This window comes from Delphinapterus leucas, chromosome 13 (assembly GCF_059928025.1).
Source record: "Delphinapterus leucas isolate spDelLeu-1000000601 "Yukka" chromosome 13, BTC_Dleu_Yukka2, whole genome shotgun sequence".
Classification (NCBI taxonomy): Eukaryota; Metazoa; Chordata; class Mammalia; order Artiodactyla; family Monodontidae; genus Delphinapterus; species Delphinapterus leucas.
The window spans coordinates 86,410,813-86,435,645 of record NC_143141.1 but is presented as its reverse complement, the minus strand read 5'-3'; the positions used below and the strand labels follow the sequence as shown (position 1 = coordinate 86,435,645).

At 33.6% G+C, this 24,833-nt stretch overlaps 1 protein-coding gene across 1 annotated transcript in view; it reads right to left on the bottom strand.

The window, feature by feature from the left end:
- ROCK2 (Rho associated coiled-coil containing protein kinase 2) overlaps positions 1–24,833 on the bottom strand; it is a 135,595-nt gene that overhangs the window by 14,441 nt on the left and 96,321 nt on the right. Inside the window, exons 12-33 of the mRNA XM_089923440.1 lie at positions 23,431–23,510; positions 23,219–23,267; positions 22,503–22,638; positions 22,317–22,408; positions 21,851–22,097; positions 21,360–21,466; positions 18,563–18,722; positions 15,599–15,759; positions 15,059–15,243; positions 10,211–10,280; positions 9,381–9,484; positions 9,030–9,216; positions 7,167–7,260; positions 6,978–7,072; positions 6,010–6,189; positions 5,331–5,499; positions 4,815–4,991; positions 3,251–3,321; positions 2,163–2,251; positions 1,651–1,729; positions 342–603; positions 41–254 (exon numbers count right to left, since the gene is read on the bottom strand). Of these exons, the coding sequence (XP_089779566.1) occupies positions 41–254; positions 342–603; positions 1,651–1,729; positions 2,163–2,251; positions 3,251–3,321; positions 4,815–4,991; positions 5,331–5,499; positions 6,010–6,189; positions 6,978–7,072; positions 7,167–7,260; positions 9,030–9,216; positions 9,381–9,484; positions 10,211–10,280; positions 15,059–15,243; positions 15,599–15,759; positions 18,563–18,722; positions 21,360–21,466; positions 21,851–22,097; positions 22,317–22,408; positions 22,503–22,638; positions 23,219–23,267; positions 23,431–23,510 (3,008 nt within the window). The remainder of the gene's footprint in view (positions 1–40; positions 255–341; positions 604–1,650; positions 1,730–2,162; positions 2,252–3,250; positions 3,322–4,814; positions 4,992–5,330; positions 5,500–6,009; positions 6,190–6,977; positions 7,073–7,166; positions 7,261–9,029; positions 9,217–9,380; positions 9,485–10,210; positions 10,281–15,058; positions 15,244–15,598; positions 15,760–18,562; positions 18,723–21,359; positions 21,467–21,850; positions 22,098–22,316; positions 22,409–22,502; positions 22,639–23,218; positions 23,268–23,430; positions 23,511–24,833) is intronic.

Sequence of the window (24,833 nt, the reverse complement as noted above, 5' to 3'; positions counted from 1 at the left end):
TTTTAAACACTTTAAGTTTTACCACATTTTAATTTATTACCTTGGTTTGTTTGGGGCAAGCTGTCGACTTGGCCGCCTAATAGACTGGTTTTGTTGTATTTTCATTGAAGTTCTAGGAGATGACCGTGCAAAAGGGTCTGGAGCTGGAGGCTTTTTAGGTATCTTTTTCACTAACCGACTAACCCACTTCTGCTGCTCTTCTGTAGAATTTGCTAATAACAATAGATTCTTTGCCGATGAAATATCATAATACACTATAAAGAAATATTTGAAAAAGATTAATATGTTTTAAATGATCTGAACATAAATAATATTGATGGAGCAAGAAATTTACTATTTACCTTTGCAAGGTGCTATAATTTCCTCCTTCTTATCCATGTGATCTTTATGACATTTAATGTGACAGCGACGGCACTCTAAAGCAGGAGGAGGTTTAAACATATGCCACAATGGCTTCATACATGCCTCACAATTGGTTGGGAAATGATACAGAGTAGGAATAAATTCATGTCCCTTGTGGCAAATATAATTTGATTTTTCTCCCACCGGCTCCACTGGAAATTCTTGTTCCTTCTTACTTTCCCCTTCATTGGCATACAGGATCTATAAACACCAAAAAGAACAATGAATGATCTTCAAACATAGGTTATTTTTTATGTAATAATGATTTTATCATTTGTAAATAAAATTAGCCTAAACTATTCAATGAGAAGAAAATGCATTTGATGTTCTAATGTTAGTAGGTTCAAATCAAGAGCTCAGATGAGAAAAGTCAGTAGCCAGTCACTTTGGTTCACATTTCAAAAGAATCAATCCTGTTCAGATGATGCCTCCTTATTTTCTCCATGTCATCTTCCTATGTTTCAGCAATTTTATCAGAATAGGCTAGCAAAAGGTAAATCTGCACTTGATTAGTGTTAGAAAGTTTTTCTGGGAGGGAATGTTCAAAACACCTGAAGAGATGTGGCAATTATATGAATTGAGGCTCTGTGATTCTCAAAATAGACAACTTGGTGATAACTGCAAATATAGCTTTAATTGAAAAGATTTGTATTTGGAGAGTTGAGGAAGAAAGGAAAAGAGGAAAGGATGTATAATATACTCCAAAGAAACATTCTAAGCATTCAGAAAGTAAGCAGCCAACTTTCCCACAGTACACCAAGCACAACGGCTTTTACACAGAAGGAACTCGGTAATTGTTGGTTTGACTAATTTTAAAATGGAAGTAATAAAGGGGAGAATTTGTCTTCACCTTAAATTGGAAGTACAAGGGCTTCTGGGGGCAAAATTTAACTTCACAAGCAACTTTTTTAACTTTCTAGAGAGCTGAGCATAAAACTAAAAACAGGAGAACATTCATGCTCAAAAAATATCATAACCAACTTTGAACAAAAGGATATAGCAAAGGCTGGAAATGTGATATAAACACACTACAGAGTTTAACAAGTAAAATGGAGAGAAGAATTAAGATGTATCTAAATAGCATAAGCATGAAAGTCACAAAGGAACAAACCACCTTTAAATGGGACTAAAATTGAAAGATAATCTGAAAAAGCCCCAAGAATAAAGAAATTTGTTATATCATGTCATGCTGAGAATGTATAAAGGTGAAAAAACAAAACAAACAAACCACAAAATAAAACGGTTTACCTGGAATATCCTTGGAATTTCTTTAGCATCTGCTCTATATACATCTGTCTGTGTAACTGGTCGGACATGAAATAACTTACTATAAAAGATTTTTAATAAAGGAGTTAAGTATTACCAAAGGATCAAATTATTTTAGTTATCCTATACTTATGTCAGAAATTAAAACTGACTACTTTGACCCTTGTTAGAAGGTCAGAGAATATCCTGCTCTATAAATTCAATCACTCCTTGCATTTTGAGAAATTTCCAGTAAGTCAGAAATTTTCTAATTAGTTTCAGAAAACAACATATTAAAGACCCATGAAATAAAGATGTTTTAGCCAACTCTATATCCCAGACTTTCATCTGTATGAAGCAAAATAAGAAAATGTAACAGTATGCTAGCAGCTGTACTATATGACTATATACATTGTACTATATGACTAATAAATTACACTAACTTGACGAAAAGGTCACGTTACTCTTAAACTTTAAAAGATAAAGTTCCTAAATATTCTAATAAAAATACTTACTCTATATCTAAAACCATGTAAGGATTAGATTGTTCTTTATCCTGTTCACTGTCATAGAAAAGGATCTTCTTACTGCTTACAATCACATACTGTTAAAAAGAAAGAGGAAAGGAATTAATGATTAAAGTTAATATATCTTATTTATTTTTCTTTGAAAATAAATTCTAAATTAGCAATAAAAATCACAAAATATAAATTAAATATCTAAAAAGTTATCTTAATGTATCCTTTAAAAAGTCTTCCTCAAAATAACAATAAATTTGTTTGTATACACTTTAAACAAGCAAATTGGGGGGGGCAGGGGGGAATAAATTCAAATATTTTTTGGACTGATTTCGCTTCAAGATCCAATAGCATAAGTAACCTTATTGCTATGGTTTGGATGTTTATATTCCCCCAAATTCATATGTTAAATCCTAACACCTAATGGGATGGTATTAGGAAGAGGGGTCTTTGGAAGTTGATTAGGTCATGACACCAGAGCCCTCATGAATGGGATTAGTGCTGTTGTAAAAGGGGTTCCAGAGAAATTCCTACACCTTCCACCATGAGGACAGAGCAAGAAGTCTGTAGCCTGGAAGAGGACCTTCACCAGAACCCAGCTGTGCTGGCTGGCACCTTGATCTGAACTTCCAGCCTTCAGAACCATGAGAAATTAATTTCTGTTGTTGACAAGCTACTCAGTCTGTGGCATTTTTTTGTAGCAGCCTAAGGCTAATAAGACACTTATCAAAAATGAACATAATATCGATAATCATAGTACCAGAGGAAAAGAAACAAATGGGACTTTCTGTCATATCCAGAGTTGTTTTCCCACTGAAACAACAAAAGCACCAAGGTCAACAGGCTTCTATTTTCCTGACACCAAAAACTATTTTATTATTAACAACATGGTAGTGATGAAAAGGTTTTTTTTATCACTAAAGTATCTTACGTACATAAGATACATAAAATTATATTATTCCAAATCAGAAAGTGCAAACAAGTTTTATGTGTCTAAAAGTTCTAGTTATATATATCTTACAACTACAAAAGTGAAATGGCTGTAGCTAAACTAAAAGCAAAACAAAAGAACCATTTTCAAATACCTTTTTAACCCATCCAAACTTCTTAGTGTTGTTTCGCACAGGCAATGAAAGCCATCCTTCTAGTCTTGATTCTATAAATAAGCACAAGATATGAGAATAAATACAACAAGTCTCTTAAGAAAATGAGGAATTTAATAAACTTTTAATATGAAAGTCACAAATCAAATATGCCGTTCAGAATTTATCATTATACATCATCTAAAATATAATAATAATGCAGGATCAGTATAAGCAAGTTATATAATGCAAAACAAAATCCAGGTTATATCACACTGGAAATACATATCCTGTAGTTTATAACGTCAAATGCCCTGTTAATTAAATTCATGCATTTGCAAAGTTCCGCAGAAAAGTTGCAAAAATGAAAAGCAGCTCTCTATTCTCACCAGTACACCTGTATTAGAATCCTCTATTTTTCCTTTGGAAGAAGGCCTAATTACAGGTATAGTGCACATCTTCTTTGAAGAGAAAACATTTTAAGTGAGTAATTACGTGTTCAGAGAAAATGGACTTTTAGAATGGCTATAATAAAATGAAATAAAATTGTGTAAATTACAGATCAAATATGGCTCATAAGCAGCAATAAACCAAAAGATTCCTAAATTCCAAAATATTAAAATCAATAAGGTTCTAGTTCAACCAAGGAAACTCTTTGAACCCTTAGAATTTGTTCTAATGGTATTTGATCAGTTTATTATTTTAGTGAAATAAATAAGTGACCATGAACAGAAATGCTGTCATTATAAACAGCCATATTCTCAACTGTCTGGACATGGTCCTATGCCAATTCAAGGGACTAATCAGATGACCTCTAACAATATCGTTAAGACTGAAATCATTTTATTGCTGAGATCTGAAACAACTTCAGTATAATCACCTATGATTTATACTGATATATACCTGGGAAATGTGATGACAATGTAAATAAATATAGCTAGCTTACTTTGAATTCAACTAATAGATTAAATTTTACTTTACATTCAACTGCTTATACACTAGTTTCCTGTGGCATTTACTTTAAACGCTTTTTGTACTCACACTAACTTTGTGTTAAACATAACAGTTTATGGGTTTTCCATCTGGTTTCTTCACTTAAACTATAAATCTTTTCAGCACAAGGATCAGGTCAAATTGTCTTATGCTTTTTTTAAGGCCCAGCACAATGATGACGCAAGGAAAACCTAAACACATCCTCTAAAACAATCTACACGTGCTCTTTCTGTACTGTCATTCTTGATATGAAACTTCAGGAAGAATTTCTTCTTGGTTAAAAATGGAAGAAACAGACAGTGAAACCGTATGTTCTTAAATGGTATAAAGTACTGCTCCATTTCTTGTAAGCTGAAAAAATAAATCTATCAATTGTAATAGCAATGCCATGTGAAAATACTTTAAAAAACAAATTCTTTGTTCATGCAGCAGTTTCTTTTTAACTGAGACTTGTTAACTGAGCAACTTGTTAGAGTTAGTGAATATTAGTTAATGTTACAACAATTTTTCAAAAGGACTAAAATTATGGGTAGTGGAAAAAAAACCCAAAGGCGAAAGACTTTCAGGATATCACCTGTACCATTAGGTTCCGATGAAATAGGTAAGTAAGGCACAGATTCTTCTTCTGAGTCAGAATCAGAGTCAAGAAGCATATGAGAACTGGAAGGCTTAGTGGCAATATTGAGAGAAGTAGAGGAACGTTGGTAGGTGAATGACATGGATTCCATAGTGTGTGACTGAGTGATATGAACTGAACACCCAACATAAAAGGAAGTAAGAATGCAGAAAGAAGTTAAGAAAAAATAAAATGAAAGCTTTAAAAGAGAGCTATGTACAATATATAAAGAGTTAATTTAAATAACTAAATATGTGAAATTTACATTTGTATTTTTTAATAAAAAATTTTGTGAAAAATAAATAAATAAAATAATTTAAATTGTCGTTGGAACCTCCACTCTAAGGAGTAGGTTTTCCCTTAAAGAAATGACAAATATTTTTCCTCAAGAGCAAAGTCAGTCAATGTCTTAAAACAATCAATTGATTTAATTTAAGACAAAAGTAAACATAAGGACTGGAAACAAATCTGTACCTGGAAACCCATCATCTGCTTCGGCATCCCCTGGCCCACTGCCTATACTGGAACTGTCCAGACCCATATGCAAGGCCTGGAGCTGGGACCGCAACTGCTCAATGTCACTGTCTTTACTGTCCAGTGTCATCTGTAGTTCAATTCGAATCTGACTCTCTTCAGCTATTTGCTACAAGAAATTAAATTATGTTAAATTAACTGGATGTTATACATCTTATAATTTTGCTTCCTAGTTCAATAATACAGTAGTCTCTCCTAGTCCAAGGTTTCACTTTCTGTGGTTTCAGTTATCCAAGGTCAACTGCAGTCTGAAAATATTAAATGGAAAATTCCGGAAATAAACAATTCATAAATTTTAAATTACATGCCATTTCTGAGTAGTGTGATGAAATCTCACATTGCTTGGCTCTGCTTGCCTGGGATGTTAATCATCCCTTTGTCCAGCTTATTCACACTGTATATGCTACCCACCCCCTTATAGTATAGGAAAAAATATAATACGTATAGAGTTCAGTACTATCTGTGGTTTCAGGTACCCACTGGGGGTCCTGGAACATATCTCCCTTGCATAAGGGGTGACTACTGTAATTATTAATAGAAATGCTCCATAAGCTATAAAATATATAGACATGAAAATAATTCTACTTCTTAAAAAGAAGTCTTCAAAAAGTATTCTTACAGCCTGCATTTCATTCAGTTCTTTCTGATACTTGATCATCTGCTGAGTCAGTTTTTCACGTTCAGATTTAAGCTCCATATGTAGCTTTCTATTCTCCTTTTCTTTTCTCCGCACATCTGTGTCACTACCACGCTTGACAGGTTCTTTCCGATTCATGATCTCGGCCAACTTATTCACAGCCTTAAAAACATAAAGATAAGTATGTAAATAAATAAAATAAATTATGTTGATGATTTCTTGGTCATTCACCAACAGCAAGTTACAAAACCTTCCCTACACACAGGGCCACAAAGAAACACTTTCTATATTTAAAAATACACCCTCTTCATGACTCGTCATCCTTTTCCAACCAATACTCTATTACTTTTTCACTCTCGTATTTTCTGAGAACTGTAATTTTAAATGTTTATAGGTTTACTCTAATGTCACCTTCTACCACTTTGGGTTTTTAGTTCCAAGAGAGACTTTTACGAGGCAGATCTTCTTTTATCCTAGAAGAGAGTTTTGCACTGGCATCACACTAATAAAATACAACATGTGTCCAACCACAGAGCAGAGCATCTTGGACCCCACAAGTATTCATGCTGTATATACAATCATGAGAGCTGAAAAAAGAATAGTTAATAATCATGGTGTCTTTTCAGAGTGACCCTTTTTTAGGCTGTCAGCAAATGGTCATTCTCTACCGTTTCTTAAAAGCAGAAAAATTTATCAGATTACAATAAAAAATTAGGATGGACTGTGATTCCATATGGAAAAATTAAGAAAAACTTTAATAAACACTGAACTCAACAATGTTAATCAAATCTAGCTTCTCCCAACCTGGTAAAAATCACATAATCCTGACTGTTCACAAATACTGATACAAGCAATGACTGCTACAGCCAATCTGTAATGTTAGAAGTAAAATGTAAAAAAGGTAAACTAAGAAAAATTTCAAAATCATATTTAGAGCATATTATACACACTTGAGTTTTGAGTGTTCTCTCTGTTAACAGTTGCTTCTCAAACTGTGCTTTAATAGCTGCAGCACTTATCTCTTCATCCTTCAACCGTGAAAGTTCTGAAACAGAAAAGTGTAAAAATTATACTGATAATTCAGCAACTGACAAGCATTAGGCATACTGAAAATAAACGTTGTTCTTATTAGTACATACGCTCTTGGGCATCTTTCCATTTGTTATTTAATTCTTCTTTCTCATTTGCAAGATTGGCAACATCACTAGTCAGTGTCCTATTAGTTTCTTCGAGCTAAGAAATGAAAGTAGAACAAAAATCATATCCTAATTTACAAAATGTTAAGTGTTAAAGCAGTACTTCAAAATGAAAATATCCTAGAATGTTGCTAAAACTCTTGTTTTCCTAAGTACATCTATCTCTACACTTCTTGCCTTTGTCCTACCTTACCAAACTTCACCCTTGATGAAAATTTTGCTAACCACACCGACTTCATATGCACCCCAGGAAGCCAAAAAATTGCCCTCTTTCAAAAATCCTTAGCAGTATTTTAAATGAAAAACAATTTAGTAAACTAAAAAAAGCAAATACTATAACAAAGCTCTGCATTCCATCATGCAGAATAAATTTTAAAACCATAATTTAATTTCTTACCAAACATCGCTTTAAAACAGAAAATAAAATTTTACTAAAGAAGTTGACATTCTTTGGTATTCACTTCAAATCCTATTCCTCTTCTTCCTTCCTGAAGGATATTTTATTGTGAATTATATGTTCATCCTTCCCAACCATGATTGTATACTTTTATTACATATACGTGAAATAATATAATGCGGTTTTATGTGATTCTAAACTGTCCATAAATAGCATCATACTGCATTTATTTTTCTGTAACTGCTTTCACTCAACATTATATTAAGATTTAAATTGTTGATATATATAAAGACCTACTTAATTCATTTTAACTGATATAGTAGTTCTGTCTTCTACCACGTTTCATTTATCCATTCATTCATCTATTAATATAACATTTGAATTTTTTGCTATTACAAACATCTATGCTGCTAGGAGTATTGTGTCCGAATTTCTCTCGCACATTTATCTTATTATGGACTTTCTCTGGATTGTATGAGTAAACATCTGCTCATATTTCTAGGTTTTCTCTTTTGGCCAATTTTTCCTTTGGATTATTTAACTTTTTCGTATTGAATTGTAGGAGTTCCACTTATATTCTAGATGCTAATCCCTTGTTCAATAAATACATTACAAATATCTTTTCCCTGTCATTTATTTGCTATCTTCTGGTATAAGTAAATTTTGGATTCCATTCTAATATTTAAAAATTATTATTTTTCATATTTAAAGTTCTTAAGATAGCTAGAATTTACCACTGTATATGGTAAATGATAAAAAGAAACTAATTTTATTCCTTTCCACATAAAAATATAGTTATTCCAAAACCATTTATTAAATCTGTATCCTTTCCCATTGATTTGTATACTGCCACTGATACTGTATGCCAAGCTCCTGTATGTGTATGATGAATCTATTTCTGGCCCCCCTACTCATTTCCACTGAACAGGATTAAATATCCCTGTTCTAGTGCCAAACTTTTAAATAACTGTAGCATTTTAATAGGTCTGGATAATTGATAAGGCAAACTCAACTACTTGATATTTTACTTCTATTTGAAATTTTTCTTGCAATTTTTTCAACCTACATATGACTATCTTCATGATTAAACTTCATGATTAGTTTTAAGGTTCTTTTAAACTAAGACTGGTTTAACAAGAAAAAAAAAACTGTTTTCTTTTTGGTATTTCCCTTTCACTTTAGTCCTTTAACTCTGAATTTACCAACAGGTGAAGCCATTGGAAGTAGTTTTCTTTTGAGCCTCTCTCTGCCAAACACTGAGAAGCTGATGGTTCACTAGGTCAAGTATTTTGTAGCCAGCATACACACTTTTTCATTTTAGATCTATGTTACTTTCTTAGTATTTCTAAGGAAGATTTATGATACAGTAATTTAATTAGAACCAAAAAAGAACCAAGCATTTTACTTACAGACGCAATTGTAGCATCTTTTTCAGTGAGTTCCTGTTTGTGTCTAGCCATCATCTCTTTGATCTCCAGCTCTTTCATGATTTTCTCTTTTTCCAAATCAGAATATTGTTCTTCAGCAATCGAGCGAGCCAGTTGCTCAGAATCTGCTTTGGTTAAGGTAATCTCCAGTTGAGCAGCCAAGGAGTCCCTACATTTTAGAGGGATAAAATTTTAATGTTCAATTTTTTACTACAAAGTCAAATTTTTGTCTAATTCACTTCATCAACAAAGTTTTATTTGGAGTAGAGCAGGCACTGTTCTAGGAGTGGGGTTCATGGCTATGAACAAAAGAGACAAGGATCTTATCCTTACCTTTCATCCTGTAATTCCTGTTTCTTCTGCTGTAATTCTTTACAGAGTTTGGTCTTTTCTTCACATTCTTCTTTAAGTTCCCTAACCTGTGTTTTATAGAGGGTCTAAATAGCAAAATATAATAGAAATATGTATCATCATCATCATGAATATTATTTCTATATTCAAAAGCTATCCAGACAAAAAGTCCAGTTGAGCACATACAAATATGCTCATAAAACAGTAATGTTGAGCCCATGAGCAAATTAATAGTTTAAAGAGCTTTTCTATTTTCTGGTAATTAACCAATTAACTGATAAAAATTCAGCTAATAATTTAGAAGCGTGATTTTCAACTGGATATCACAGTGAGATTTCTCATTAAATGACACAGATTGATAGGATGAAGAGGCAAAAAAAAATTACTAATTTAGACAAGAAAATTTTGTTGGCTTAAAATCAGCGAAACAGAGGTGACAGTTACTACTTCATATTTTAAAACTGATCTCAAAAAAGTACAAATGTTAAAATGACAATTTTCTTTCTTTCATTATGAAAATATATTCTTCCTCAAAAATCAATGCTTTTATTAATCAACTTCATAGGGTATGAGTATGTGCTTAGAACCATGTTTTTAGCAATGACAATGGATTTCTGTTAAACTATCTACAGTCTCTTGCCCAGGTGTTCCTTTTGTATGTGTGTGGTACAAAACATTCATACAAAATTCTGTCTGGGGTTTGCTATAAGAATCTATTCTAAAGACAAGATCAGTCTCCTGGTTTTGCAGCAAAAATTTTTTACAAATTCTACAAATACAAGAATTTTCAAAGTAACACATCTGGAACTTACTGAGAAATACTGCTCTGCCTCAAGCTGATCTTGGAGCTCTTTCATTTGCCCATCTGCATCTTGACGTTCTCTGTGGGGACATTGAATCAAAGGTTTAAATAAGTTAGACACATATTATGCCAGCAACTCTTAAAATGTGGTCTAGGAAACCCGTGGGAGTACTGAGACCCTTTCAGAGAATTCATGAGGTAAAATTATTTTCATAATACTAAGAATCATTGCTATTTTTAAAGCTTTAATTATCTCAGTGTATATGGGCTTTTCTCGAGGCTGTATGACATATGATGATTTCATCACTCCAACAGCTAATGGAATGTGTGCTTGTACGCGCCTGTGTTTTAAAATTTTCTCAGTTTCAATTTCTAACACAAAAAATAACTTTAGATATAACTCACATGAACAATAACTCTTTGGGGTCCTCAAAAATTTTTAAGAGTATAAAGGGATTCTGAGACCAAACAGTGCTATATTAAACCAATAACACTAAATTACATATTCTCAGGCATGCATTTGTCATCAGCCATTTATGCCAACCAAGTAGCAGAATTAAAAAAGCACCTGAAAATTGATTATCTTAGAATGAGTGAAGAAATGACTGGGAGGGAGCCTGCAAAGAGGTAAAGAGTATAGGTTTTTATATCTAAATGTAAATGGTAACTGCACAGATTTGAACACTTTGTAAAAATTACTGAGTTCTACACTTACCATTTGTTTACTTTTTCTGTACATATTTTAATCTTCAATAAAGAAAAAAATTAAATAAAAAATGAGCCTAACAACGCATGTAAGAGGTTGGGTTGAAATAAGTTAAAGTCTAGGCTTATTAACAAAATATATATATTACAGTTATTCCAAGTCAAAGCTAAGGGGAAAAAAATAAAGTTGGAGAACAACACAACATATGATACAATTAAAAAAACAAAAAACACAAAATAAAATCTACAAAAAACTCAACCCTATAAATATGGTATACAGGTACAGGTACAGGCACAGAAAAGGGTGTGGAAGGATTTTTCAAATAACAGACTGTTAAGATATATTACCTCTGTAGAGATTAACTATGTCTGCATTCATAAAGGAGACTTTATATTGTTTTCTCTTTATCTTTTAATATAGTTCTGAATATTTTATAGTGAGAAAATATTTTACTACCACTTAGACATTTAAAAAATGTATGTATACAGCTGGACTTCCCCAGCGGTCCAGTGGTTAAGACTCCACGCTCCCACTGCAGGAGCCATGGGTTTGATCACTGGTTGGGGAACTAAGATCCCACATGCTGCAGGGCCAAAAAAATAAAATAAAATAAAAATGTAGATAGCAAGAAAAAACTCAGAGAGATTAAATGATTTAATCACACCATCTTCAATTTAATATTACTTAGGACTTTCATCCTTATTTGCATTTAATATAATTTGGTCACTTTGTTTACTTACTTGGCCCTTCAACTTCTGGGTAAAAAGGAAATTATCACTCAATGTCACTTAATTGTGTAAATTCTCTATTTTATTATTGATGAGTGTATTATTAAAGAATCATGATTTTTATTTCTCTGAGCGGAAAATGTGAAAGATACTAATTAATAACATATGAAAGAACAAGTTTTAAAAATTTAAAATCATCATCACCAGCTAAGCCCGCGTGCAGCAAACCCCAGTGTAATTTTAATATCATGATCTTCTTGAAGAGCTACCATTCATTATATGTAATTTTTAAAGCTCAACATTCATTAGGTATTTAAGAAAAAATATTTTTCAGAAAGTAACCACATAATATGCACATGGTTACAATTAGTACAGACTAGCACAGAAAGAATTCTAAGTCTCCTATCCATATCCATCCATGGGCTAACCCTATTCCCCTAGAGAAAATCACTTTGTTTCATTTCTATGTATTGTTCTTTTGGTGGTTACCGCCACATCTCAGCTTATTTCTTGACATACATTTTAATTATTTACCAATTCCCTGCTGCCAGATGTGAGAATTTAGCTCTTACCATCCCTAACCTCTCCCCAACCCCAGGCTTTCCTCAAATGCCTAGTGATGAGTAACCAGGAGGCATCAGAAATTTTAATCTCTGGGTACAGGGGAGGGGTTTTCTAAATAGCAAACTTCAGTTTAAAATGAGAGGCTTAGGAAGTCAGTCATAAACAGGAAGACCACTAAATGCCAGAATGAGAAAGGCTTTTCTCTGAGCTGCTGACCCCATACTAGCTGTTTTAATTATCCACAGAGGGTATGCCCCATTTCTTCAGAGGGAATGCTCTGTAGGAACCCTGGTGGTGGCAATGCCTGACACAGACATTTCTGCAAGGGGTAGTGGCAGAGTATGATCAGCAGATTGCTCCGTTTATAATATCACATCTTACTCCAGCCCTCCAAGGTATTTGCTTTGAATAATGAAACATTTTTCTTCTTCACCTATATCCCACTTCATATATACTCCTGGCTGTTGCTTCTGCTGCTCTACTTCATTAGGCAGAAGGTTTCCACCCGCCTGCCACTATCTCATTAACTAAAGTAATTTCCTGTCCTCCAATCCACTGGAATGACATGATGTGGGTTTACACATTAAAAAAATTCCTCTACTAGAGTTTTACTGGAATCTTGGAAGGAAGAAAAGAAGTCTATGTTGGCTATTTTCAAGTGCAAGGCTACATAGCACTTCATATGTAAATTCTCATTGCATATATATATGTATTTAACTTTATATTCCAATTATTTATGTACTTGCCTTACCTCTTCCTAAGGAATAACTTCTGATAAAACGCTAGTAAGCTTAAGGGTAGGAAATACATCTGACTCATCTTTGAATCTCCCATAGTGGTTATCAGTGCCTTACACATGATAGATATGCATTCATTCATGCAACACTTACTGACAATGTCTTATGTGCAAGAAATTAATCAAGGATTGGAGATAGCAAAATATAAGTGGTTTTTTTTTTGCCATTCAATGAATTTATACTCTGTTAGGTGATTAAGACAGCAGATGTGGGTATCTTTGGCCAGGAGGGGTTAGGAACTGAGGGATTAAGAAACAATAGATCCAAGTGCACTTATGAAGAAAATAATAGGCATATATACTAAGTATCATAAATTAGGTATAAACAAAGAGTAATTAGAACAGGAGAAGAAACACAATCTAGATATTTAACTAGCCTTTGTATTCATATAAACATTGCTGTTAGAATAAATACTATGGAGAATAGCTGTGCAGTCAAATAGTTTTAAAGACTATGTTCCCTAGAACTGAGGATCCACAGTTTAGGCTCTTGACCAAAGCCAGGCAAATGAGTTCCATCTCAGGACTTAGAGATCCAGAAAAGCCAAATCAGGGTCGCTCCACATAAATGAAGCTATAAGACATATCTCTAGAGTTTGTCCTTCTTGAAGGACCAAGTTTTCTGTTAAATAAAAAAATGAGAGGGAAGAATAAAGCTAACACACAAAGGAAAAAACAAAGAACAAAAACATATTGGACAAAGATGCCTGAATACTGTTCAAGTTTCTAGTTCCAATTTTTAAAAGTTAAAATCTCATGAAGTTTAAGAATCTAGGTTTACCTAGGCAATAGATCAGCAAAAAGAACAAACTCTTTTTGACCATCCTTTCCTAGGAAGTGTCAATATTTGAATATTTGACCATCCTTTCCTAAGTAGTGTCAATCTTGCTGACCTGTCACAGGTATGTAAAAAGCAGGCAATTAGCAAAAGTGATAGGAACAAAGTAATAGTCCTATAGTAGACATACTAGTAATAGTAACAGTAACAATTGTAGTAATAATGGTCCCTACCATTTACTGTGTGCTAGATGCTGTAAATAAGTCATTGTTATCCTTTACAACAGTGGTCCCCAACCTTTTTGCCACCAGGAACTGGTTTCGTGGAAGACAATTTTTCCACGGACCAGGGTGGGGTGGGGGGACAGTTCAGGCGGTAATGCCAGCGATGGGGGGCGATGGGGGGCGATGGGCAGCGGCAGACGAAGCTTCGCTCACTCGCTCCTGCCGCTCACCTCCTGCTGTGCGGCCCAGTTCCTAACAGGCTGCAGACCGGTACCAGTCCATGGCCTGGGGGTTGGGGACCCCTGCTTTACAAAATCCCTAACAAGGAAGCTATTACTGCCCCCCTTTTGTAGGTGTGACAAAAGGTTCAGAGAGGTTAAAATATTTTGCCCAAAGTTGATCAGCTAGTAAGTAGTGGAAATGGGATTCACACCTTGATCTGTCTGGCTCCAAAGCTTATTTTCTTTTTACTCTGCCTCCTATCAAATAACTGGAATCCAATATGACCTTTGGTCATGATTGGGAAGAACTAATTATACTACTAATGACTGAATGGGGTAAATTTTAACAGTATATTACTGTATACTTTAAAAGTATTTTCCCAATGTTTTCTATTTTCTAAGTAAATTAAATATAGCACTAGAGTGTATCCTAAAAACTGATTTAAAAATTTATATGGTGTTTGCTTAACAGTCAAACATTTCCAAGTCCCAGAAACTAAAGAAACAAACAAAAAGCACTTATGCTTGAGGGACAGTCCTGAGGAAAAATACTAAGAGCACGGAGTACAAATCCCAGACATTTTCTTCTTCTTCAACACCAACACTCTATATATTATATCATAAGGTGGCAGTAGTAAAAAAAACTGTCAGGGAAGCAAATAAAATCTTTTTGAAGGACAACAGTGGCACTTAACACATTACTTAAAACAGAAAGAAAGAGAAAATGTGGTCAAGAAAATAAAAGGGTCAAAAGAAAATCCCGAGATAAATCAAAATTAAGATAATTTACATGTGGATAGTTGTGCATATTAATAAATTTTGTCTCAAACAATTAACTTACTTTCGAAGTTCAGCATTCTGTTTTTCCAAGCTCATTTTCATTTCTAGGAGATGATTATTCTCTTGTTTCAACTGCTTTTCTGACATTTTTAGTGTGTTAACTTGCTGTGTTTGCATCTTCAAGTCATTTTGTGTAAGGCAGCGCTTCTGAGTTTCCTGCTCTATTTTTAATGTCAAGTTTCTAACCTAAAAAATAGTGTTATTGGTATGTAAGTAAGTTATTTTGACTTTCTTATCATCAAATATGATGATGTAAAATAGATTTTTCCCCTTAAACAGTTAATTCACTTCAAAATAAAATATTTCTTGGATTTTCCATAACGACATATTTTTAAAATAAAATGTGGTCTTTAAAAAAGTTTTAATCATGATTCATTTAGTATATCATCCAAATTTGGTAAAGTTGAAAGATTATGGAATATTATTTTACAAGAAAAAATTTTAAATTATAAAACCATCACTGAACCTTTATAAATAAACCTAGTTTACTATTAATTCATTAAATCGTTTACTATTATTTATTAGTAAACTTCACACTTACATCCTCATTTAGCACATCTTTCTGTTTGAGGAGTTCGTTTATTTTCTGCTGTGACTGTTTGAGGTCACAGTCTAATATAGAGCATCTTTTCTCAGCCTCCAGCAACAAGTTCTCTACTTTCTGTTTTAAAGTTCTTTCCTCCAAGAGCTTTTTCTCCATTTCTATTGCCAGAAAAATGGACATAATCATGAATCAAACAAAAGAAGCATATCAAATACATGACACAGTGCTAATAAAAATTACAGTAAATGATGCTGCCTTAATAATTTTTTAAATTTCCAATTTAATATTTTCATCTCTCCTCTTAATATAATTGAATGTCAACAATTTCATGCTTGAAAATTAGGTGTTTCATTTGCAGGGTATAAAATTCTACCACACTCCACAATATTACATCCATTTTAATGAAAGCAAAATAATTCTGCCTTTACTTAATGTTTCTAAAAGACATGTACATCTTTTTAAATAAAGATTTATTTTTCTGCTACTCTGTGCTTCTCAGTGTTACTCTTCTTGCCTAAAAACATTAAGCAAGATCCTAATCATTATAGAGGCAGACCCTATGACCTCAATGGCTCTTTCTATATTAGCATATTACTATGCAGAAAATGAAAATTATGTTTTAGGGAGTTGGCAGAGGACAGGACTCCAGAACCAAACTTCCTGAGTTTAAATCCTGGTTCTGACACTTCCTAATTATTTGACTAGCCAACTTAATTAACCTCTCTGAGGCTCAGTTTCCTTATCTCTAGAATGGTGACAATAGCACCTACACCCATAGGGATTTTGCAAAGATTTTGCATTAGCATATGTGTAGTACTTAAATGCTGCCTGGCACATGGCAAGCACTTGATAAGTGCTCACACAGGAGAATTTTCAATGACCTAAGAAAATGTTCACAATATTTTTTAAAAGGAAAAAAACCAAAACAGTAGAGAAAATTGAGAAAATACACAAAATATCATCCTGATTTAGTAGCATTCTGGTTAATCTTTACTTTTTATTTTCCTCTATTTTCTAAATGATTTGCAACAAACTTTTAATTTGTTTTATTAATCAGAAAAGACTTCTAAAGACGTTTTTTCAGTCTCAAAGTGAAGAGCAGACAAAGTTTATGTCTAATCAAGTGATTTCATAGTAACTGCAAGTTATTACATGTAAAGGATTACTGATGTACTGATTAGAAAATCTGTTCAAATTCAATAGATTCTTCTGCTCCTTTATACCTAATGTTCAACCTCTAATTATCATTTATTACAGAGTTATATTGGGTAAAAATTAAACCTTATGAATTTTCAGTTTTTAATGAACTGTCTTCAAAAGTGTAGAAAAATGAAACCATTTTTCACATACTACTAAAAATAGCTAGCATTTCTAAGCACTTTTCAGGTATCATTATACTTGGTTTTCACAACAACCTAATACAGTAATTGTCCCTTTACAGGAAACAAGGCACAAAAAGGATAAGTAACTAGAGAAAGTCAAAAGTCACATAACTAGTAATTCATTGCTAAGCCATATTCTTAAACAAAGAATGCAATGCAATGACATGTACTGGAAAAGACCAAAGGCTTTATACCAGATGTACCATCGATAAAATTTAAGTTTTGTGTATTCATACAAAATATGAAAGTCATCTGTACCTTATGTTACAGCTGTAAAAAGGAATTTTAAAAAATGAGTTACATGCTAAATTGGTTTATTTTCAACACTTCAGAGAATAATCTATAAACAAATGTACTCATTTTAAAAACTAATCACCCTAATGTGGGCACAGAGAATAGAAAGAGGCATGAGTGAACTCACTGAGGTGAGGAAAATAAAGATTCTGTATCTTGTTTTGGGTAGTGATTACATGTATGTATTACAAATGTGAAAAATGTTTGCATTTTATTGCATCTAAATTATGACCTCAAAAGAAATTCAACTTTGTCTTTTTAGGCCATGGACAGGGAAACATGGCGCACTAACTTTCTTGTTAGATATTTCTTTTTTTTTTTTTTCGGTACGCGGGCCTCTCACTGCTGTGGCCCCTCCCGCTGCGGAGCACAGGCTCCGGACGCGCAGGCCCAGCGGCCATGGCTCACGGGCCCAGCCGCTCCACAGCATGTGGGATCTTCCCGGACCGGGGCACGAACCCGTGTCCCCTGCATCAGCAGGCGGACCCTCAACCACTGCGCCACCAGGGAAGCCCGTTAGATATTTCTAAATAAAGCACTCATTTCATTTTATATCATCTAGAATCAATGCCTTAAACCAAACTGTTTAAAAAAAAAAATCTCCAATTTTAATTACATTCAATAATTTAAAGGCTATTTTTGCTAAGTTATTAATAAATGTTATGCTTTAATATGAAGTGAAATTTCTGTTTAAGAGTTTTATAAATCTTTGACAAGACTACTTTACTGATTTCCTTTGGAATTTCAAATCCATCATATATGAACAGTCAGTTTGGAAAACAAGAAATTATCTAAAAGACAATTAATTCCAAGATACGGGCTTGGGTTGTGGAAAAGTTCACTTTGTTATCTTACCCTATACTTATTAGTATTGTGTGACTTTGACCAAATCTAGCCAGTATATTTATCATGCCAGATTTCAAAATATTCAGTGAACTTATTCTATAAACTCGTAAGACTTTTGTAACACAAGCTGGTGAAATGTCAAACTAAATATTATAAAAAGAGCATATCCCCCAAATCTGAATAGATGTATCTAGAGCTTCGCACTCTGTATGCCTGTCACTGTTGATAGCACTGAACTATTAATTTCTCTCTGATCTAGAAATTCGGTTGAGTAATTCTGTGTTGGGGGCTTACTACCTTAGAAATGGATGCTGCCTTCAAGGAAAAACATATATGTAAAGCTTTCCTAATACTTTTTAAAATATTTTTCAAAATCAGAGTTGAATACAGAATCAATTCCGTAAAATGCTGCTGAAAACCCTCTTATGAAAATGCGTACCTTTCATGGCTTCTGATTTAGCTTCTTCAATGGATTCATAAATCTTATTTTTATCTGCCAGCCGTGCTTTTGTAGCCTTATGTTCAGCCTCTTCTTGTTCTAGGCTCTGCTGTATAACTTTTAGTTGGTATGTCATATCTATTTCCATGTTGTTCTTCTCCTATTAAAGATTTTAAATGGCAGCTATCAACAAAAAAGACTGGCTTGCAATTTCAAAAACGCAGAGTCTTTTTTTTACAGGCTTACTAATAATGTTCAACATGTTCCCTCCGATCTTCAAACTTCTTGTAAAAGTAATCTATGCACTCTACCTGTTCACTTCCCTCTGTACCCATCTCCCACATCTCCACTCTACTGTTTTGAGATCTTCATTGAGATTGCTTGAGCTCAATAAAGTGACAAATGATATCTCAGTATCAAATTCAACAGACATTTATAGTCTTTATTTCACTTGAACTCACTGTTGCCCTTGAAACTATTTCCTTGACATACCTGACACTGAACTCACTTGGCTCTCCCCATCCTGCTCTCATCTTTTCTGTTGCATGTGAAGTTTTCTCCCAGCTGCCCCTTAAATGTTGGGTGTTCTCTGGAGTAGTGTTCTTTAGCCATAATGTTTCTCTCCTCTTCCTATATTATTACTTCTCAAACTTTTAAAACATACCTAATGTTTCCCTTTGCTATATCTAAAATAAAAAAAAGAAATCTCAGGATCCTCTACTATTCACCCTTATTTTCCACCTAGGAGACTTGTTTTAAGTTGAGAATCTTTAATAGAAGTCAGTCTATTTTCGATATATCCTCAAAAGATTTTCTAATTCTTTGTTTTCTACAATTTATATCGTAAATATAGGTATTTCTTTTGTTTTTCAAGAATAAAAATGATTTTTTTCAAACTACACAATCCACCAACAGACTAATTTACTCTGCTCTGAAAAACCAATGCTCTAAGCAATCTCTTTGCAGATGGGCTCTTCCAGTCACATGGTTTGAGTTACTTCTATATCGATGACTCTCAAATATTTCTAGCTGCTACTACCATAGCTTACTTCTTTGTAGACATCCTAATTTGGCTGTCTCACAGGCACCTCAACTTAGGACTAAAATTGATTTATCACTGTCTTCTCTAAAACAGCTATTTTTCCTTTATTCTTTATTAATTAATGGTACCACTATAGATTTCGTCACAAACTAGGAACCCAGAACTCGTTCTTGAGTACTATTCACACGCCATATCTAATCAATCACTAAGTGTTCCCAAATATTCCTCCTCCAAATATTTCTCAGATTCATCCTTATTTTCCATCCTTTGAACTACTGTACTAGTTAAGTCTCCATTATCTAGGTTACTGAAAAGGCCTCTGACTAATCTACCTACGTCATCATGTCCTCCTCAAACCTAGTTTCCACATGGTACATAATGATCTATCTTAAATGTTCCTCTAATAAAATCATCCACTTCAGTGGCTAGTCCATTACTTAGAGCAACTAAGTGTTGTTAACAGAGTATTCAACATCTTGCATGGCCTGGCTCATGCCTGGCTCTGTAGCCTCACTCAGGCCAGTGAATTAATCACACTTTAACATTAGGTTTTCAGGCCAGTCTCAGCCTGACGTCTATTTTTGTAAAATTTCATTAGATCATAGCCATGCCCATTCCCTTTACTGCAGCAGAGACCGTATGGCCTGCAAAGTCTAAAGTATTTACTGTCTTTCCCTTAAAAGATTAAAATTTGTTGACCCCTGCTCTTTACTCCAGAAATACTGAATCATTTGCATTTAAATAAACTGACTATGACTTTTTTATTTTCTATCCTCTGTGCCTTATGCCCATGCTGTCCTCCCCAACTTTACCCTGTCAACCAATCCTGCCCTGTCAGAATAGGGATTCATTCTGTGCACCCAATATACCCTGCCCATACCTCTATCATTCTACTTACCACACTGCATTAGAATTATCTGTGTACTTTATTATTACTTTAGAAATTACCCATTAGACTGTGAGATTGTTAAGGGGAAGAACTGCATCCTGATATTTCTACCACATATGATACATTAAATACTTAAGTGAATGAAAATAAAATATTAACTGCACAGAGCCTAAAAATTATCCCTAGTTTATAGTACTTTTTGGTAAACTTCTAAATGAAAAGTCACGATAACTTTATGTCATTTTAAAGACATATTGTAAGATGGGCTTCCCTGGTGGCGCAGCGGTTAAGAATCCACCTGCCAATGCAGGGGACACGGGTTCAATCCCTGGTCTAGGAAGATCCCACATGCCGCAGAGCAACTAAGCCCACGAGCCACAACTACTGAGCCTGCGGTCTAGAGCCCATGAGCCACGACTACTGAAGCAAGCGTGCCTAGAGTCTGTGCTTCACAACAAGAGAAGCCACTGCAATGAGAAGCCCGCTCACCACAACGAAGAGTAGCCCCCCGCATGCAGCAACAAAGACCCAATGCAGCCAAAAATAAATAAATTTATTTTTTTTAAAAAAAGATATATTGTAAGTCAAAATTTGCATTTTCCTTGGATGCCCAGGAAGAAGCATCCTCATTATACACCCCAAGAGACTCTCCCTTCATAAGCATCTAACATCTAAGGGCTGCTTGTAGTGTTATGGTATGCCTTAAAATACACATCCCTAATCTACATAACCAAGTGTGAATATGAGAAAGTACATGAGTGTTGGAAATATTTCAGTTACTAATTTTCCTTATTTTAAAATAAGTTTTTCAACCCGAAACTGTCTAGTCATTTACTTACACAAACGTAAAACTTAACATGTTTTACCTTTTCCAAATCAGTAAATCTCTCCTGCAGTTGTCTCTTCTCAATCTCTACTTTTGCTAATAAGATTTTGCCATTCTTTAAATCTTCTTCTAGGCCAGATATTCTACCTAAAATTGAAATATTTTTAAAAACAATAAACTCATATAGTATACATATTAAACTCAGAGTAAAAAATTTGGAATTCACCTCATTCTTTAAAGTTGTTATTAGCAGAACTTTTATAATTGTTGGTGTAGTGCTTTAGAGTTAATTCGACTGGAATCCAATCTACCACCTTTAGAAGTGGTTTGTTACTAAAAATACTTCATACTATTTGAAAGTAAATCTTTCATCCATAAAATTTTGTAACAATGTATTTCTAATATGCTAACCTTACATAACAGAGTATTATATTCAGACATGTACTATTCTAGCACATTATCCATCATCTAAGGTTATTTCCAAAACACAAATCATTAAGATGAACTCAAGTACAATATCTACTTTAATACCTTGTAAATCATTAATAATCTCTGATCCATGGGTTCGGTCCCTCCTTTCAGATTCTAGAACTGACTGAAGATTGATAAATTCCTTTTCAAGTTTTAACTTGGCAGTCTCCAGCAGGCAATTTTTATCTTGCAGATCTCTATTGTTAGATTCCAGCTGTTGAATCTGTTTTGAACTTTCTGCCTGGGTTTTCCTTAACCGGGCTGCAGTATCAGATTCTGTTCGCAGCAAAGCATTGGTTTCATCCAGCTGTTATTCCATTCAAAACCAAACAAACAACAAACAAATAAACACAGGTATATATGATGAAAATACTTTCAATTATTACCCCATTACTATTTAAAATAAACAAAAACCTAAAACATATCTTCCTAATGACTTCCTCTTCGTAACACTGCCAATTAAAACAAATGTTAACAGATAGTCATAAATAAAATTCAATATCCTTATAAACTGGGATCAACCTACTTGTCTCTGGAGCTGATTCACTTTCTCAGTGGATATTTGAGAGTTCTGATTTCTTTTTTTCAAATCTTCAAGTTGATCTTTTAAACTGTTAACTGTGATAAAAAGCATTTTAGCGGTAAGCTTCAACACAACACACACATACACACAAACATTTTCTCTTAGTATTTAATATTCTACACCACAAACCATCATTCTCCAAATTTCGCTTCTTGTCTGCTTCTTGATCAGCTTTCCGCTGATATTCTGCATTTTTGTGCTGAAGAAGCGCCTTTTCTCTTTCTAATTGTCTTAATGCTGATTCCACATTTTTCCTTAAGGTAATCTGAAATAATGCTTGAAGTTATTATCAAAGGAAAGTATGTATAAAAATCAAACGAAAACAAAAAATATTTCAGTTACATCAAGCAAATAAAAAAGACCTTTAAAAAAGCTATTAACTGCCCTTTTGTTAAAACTACAATGTTTTCCATATTTTTTAAATAGCACACTATTCTTAAATAATCAAGACCATAAGTGCTTTGTTTACTACTGAAAGTCAAAATTTCTGTAACATTCCATCACCACTGAACCACCTTCACTTAATACAAACTATGGGTCTGAATAAAAAAAGAAACAATTGTCAATTTCTATTTTTAAGTCACGTAAGTAATATGAGTGCAATTTTCTTTTTACTTGAAATATCTACACATACTAAATTAACTCATTTGCAAAAACATAACAAAATGAAGCCTATTATCATGGTTACCCTATAATCTGAGAGTCCTGTCCACCAATACTACAAGGTAGATTTTACTATATAACAAGGTATGTATTAATATGGTATTAAAAGAACTCTGTAGATAAGTCAGGCATCAAAACTTTTTATGAACAAAAATGTTAATAAAAGCACAGAGCGACTTTACCTCTTCTTCTAGCTCCTTTGCTACTTTCTCTAGGCGAGTATTAACAGATCTAAAGAATTTCAAAGGCAACAGTAAGTAACTCTCTCCTAGTTTACAATAAAAACATTTACCATAAATTATAAAATTATCATATAATTACTTTTTAGCTCTTCTTTTTTAGTAAAATGTTTAAACTTACATTTTAAAATATAACAATTATCTACAAAACATACTTGCACTTCTGCTCTAGTTCCTCTTTGGCTTGTATCTCACTGCTAAGGTGTTCTTCTAATGTGTATAGTTTTTTCTGAATCTGTCAGAAAATAAGAAACTATAATTATAAAGTCTGATCATATTTAAAAGGTGAGAGGCTTAAAGAAAACAATGATAATCTCTTTTCTTTCAACTTAATATAGGTACAGTTTTTGTACATTCTTAATGTGATTTTTATTGACAGAGAGAAAAAATCCTCCATCTCTTGCTTTCTATTACAGTACACATGTATGTATGAACACACTATGTAAACATAAGAATAAAAAGCTCCGATCTTGGCAGAATTCTTCTATGACACCAAGTTTCTCATTCATTATGAACAAAGGATATCCTTTGATACCCTCCATCATTTTGTAGATTATTTATTCAAAAATACTGTCACCATTTGTGCTTATAAAGATAAAAGGTCTACATATGAAACAAATATTTGGAATATTTGACTGAACACGCTCAAAAATATATTACTTTTCTTAAAAATAATAAAAGCTCTTCCCATTTTTCCAAAGAAGACACGCAGATAGCCAAGAGACCTATGAAAAGATGTTCAACATGACTAATTATTAGGGAAATGCAAATGAAAACCATAATGAGATATCACCTCACACCTGTCAGAATGGCTATCATCAAAAAGACAAAAATAACAAATAATGGAGAGCATGTGGAGAAAAGGGAACCCTGGTGCAGTGTTGGTGGGGATGTAAATTGGTACAGCCACTATGGAGAACAGTATGGAGATTCTTCAAAAGATAAGGATAGAACTACCATACAATCCAGCTATTCCACTTCTGAGCATTTATCTGAAGAATATGAAAACACTAATTCAAAAAGATATGTGCACCCAAGTTATGGAAACAACCTGAATATCCACTAGTGGATGAATGAATAAAGAAGATGTGGTATATTATACACAGTGGAAACTACTACTCAGCCCTAAAAAAAAAAGTGAAATCTTGCCATTTGCAACATGGATGAACCTTGAGGGTATTAGAAATAAGTCAGAAAGAAAGACAAAAACCATATGCGGAAACAGACACACACACACACACACAGAAAAGGAAAGAAAATAAAACAAAGACAAACTCAAAGACCGAACAGATTGGTCATTACCAGAGGAAAATGTGGTTAGGGCTGGGTGAAATGAGTGAATGGGGTCAAGTGTATGGTGATGGATGATTACTAGACTTTTGATAATGATCACTTTGCAATGAATACAGAAGGAGAATCATAACGTTGTATACCTGAAACTTATGTAATGTTAACATACCAATTTTCCCTCAAAAAAAGATATATAAAAGCTCTTCTTTATATCTTCCTACACTGTGCCAGGCAAAATACTGTGAAAAGTTGTCAACAATAACTCTTT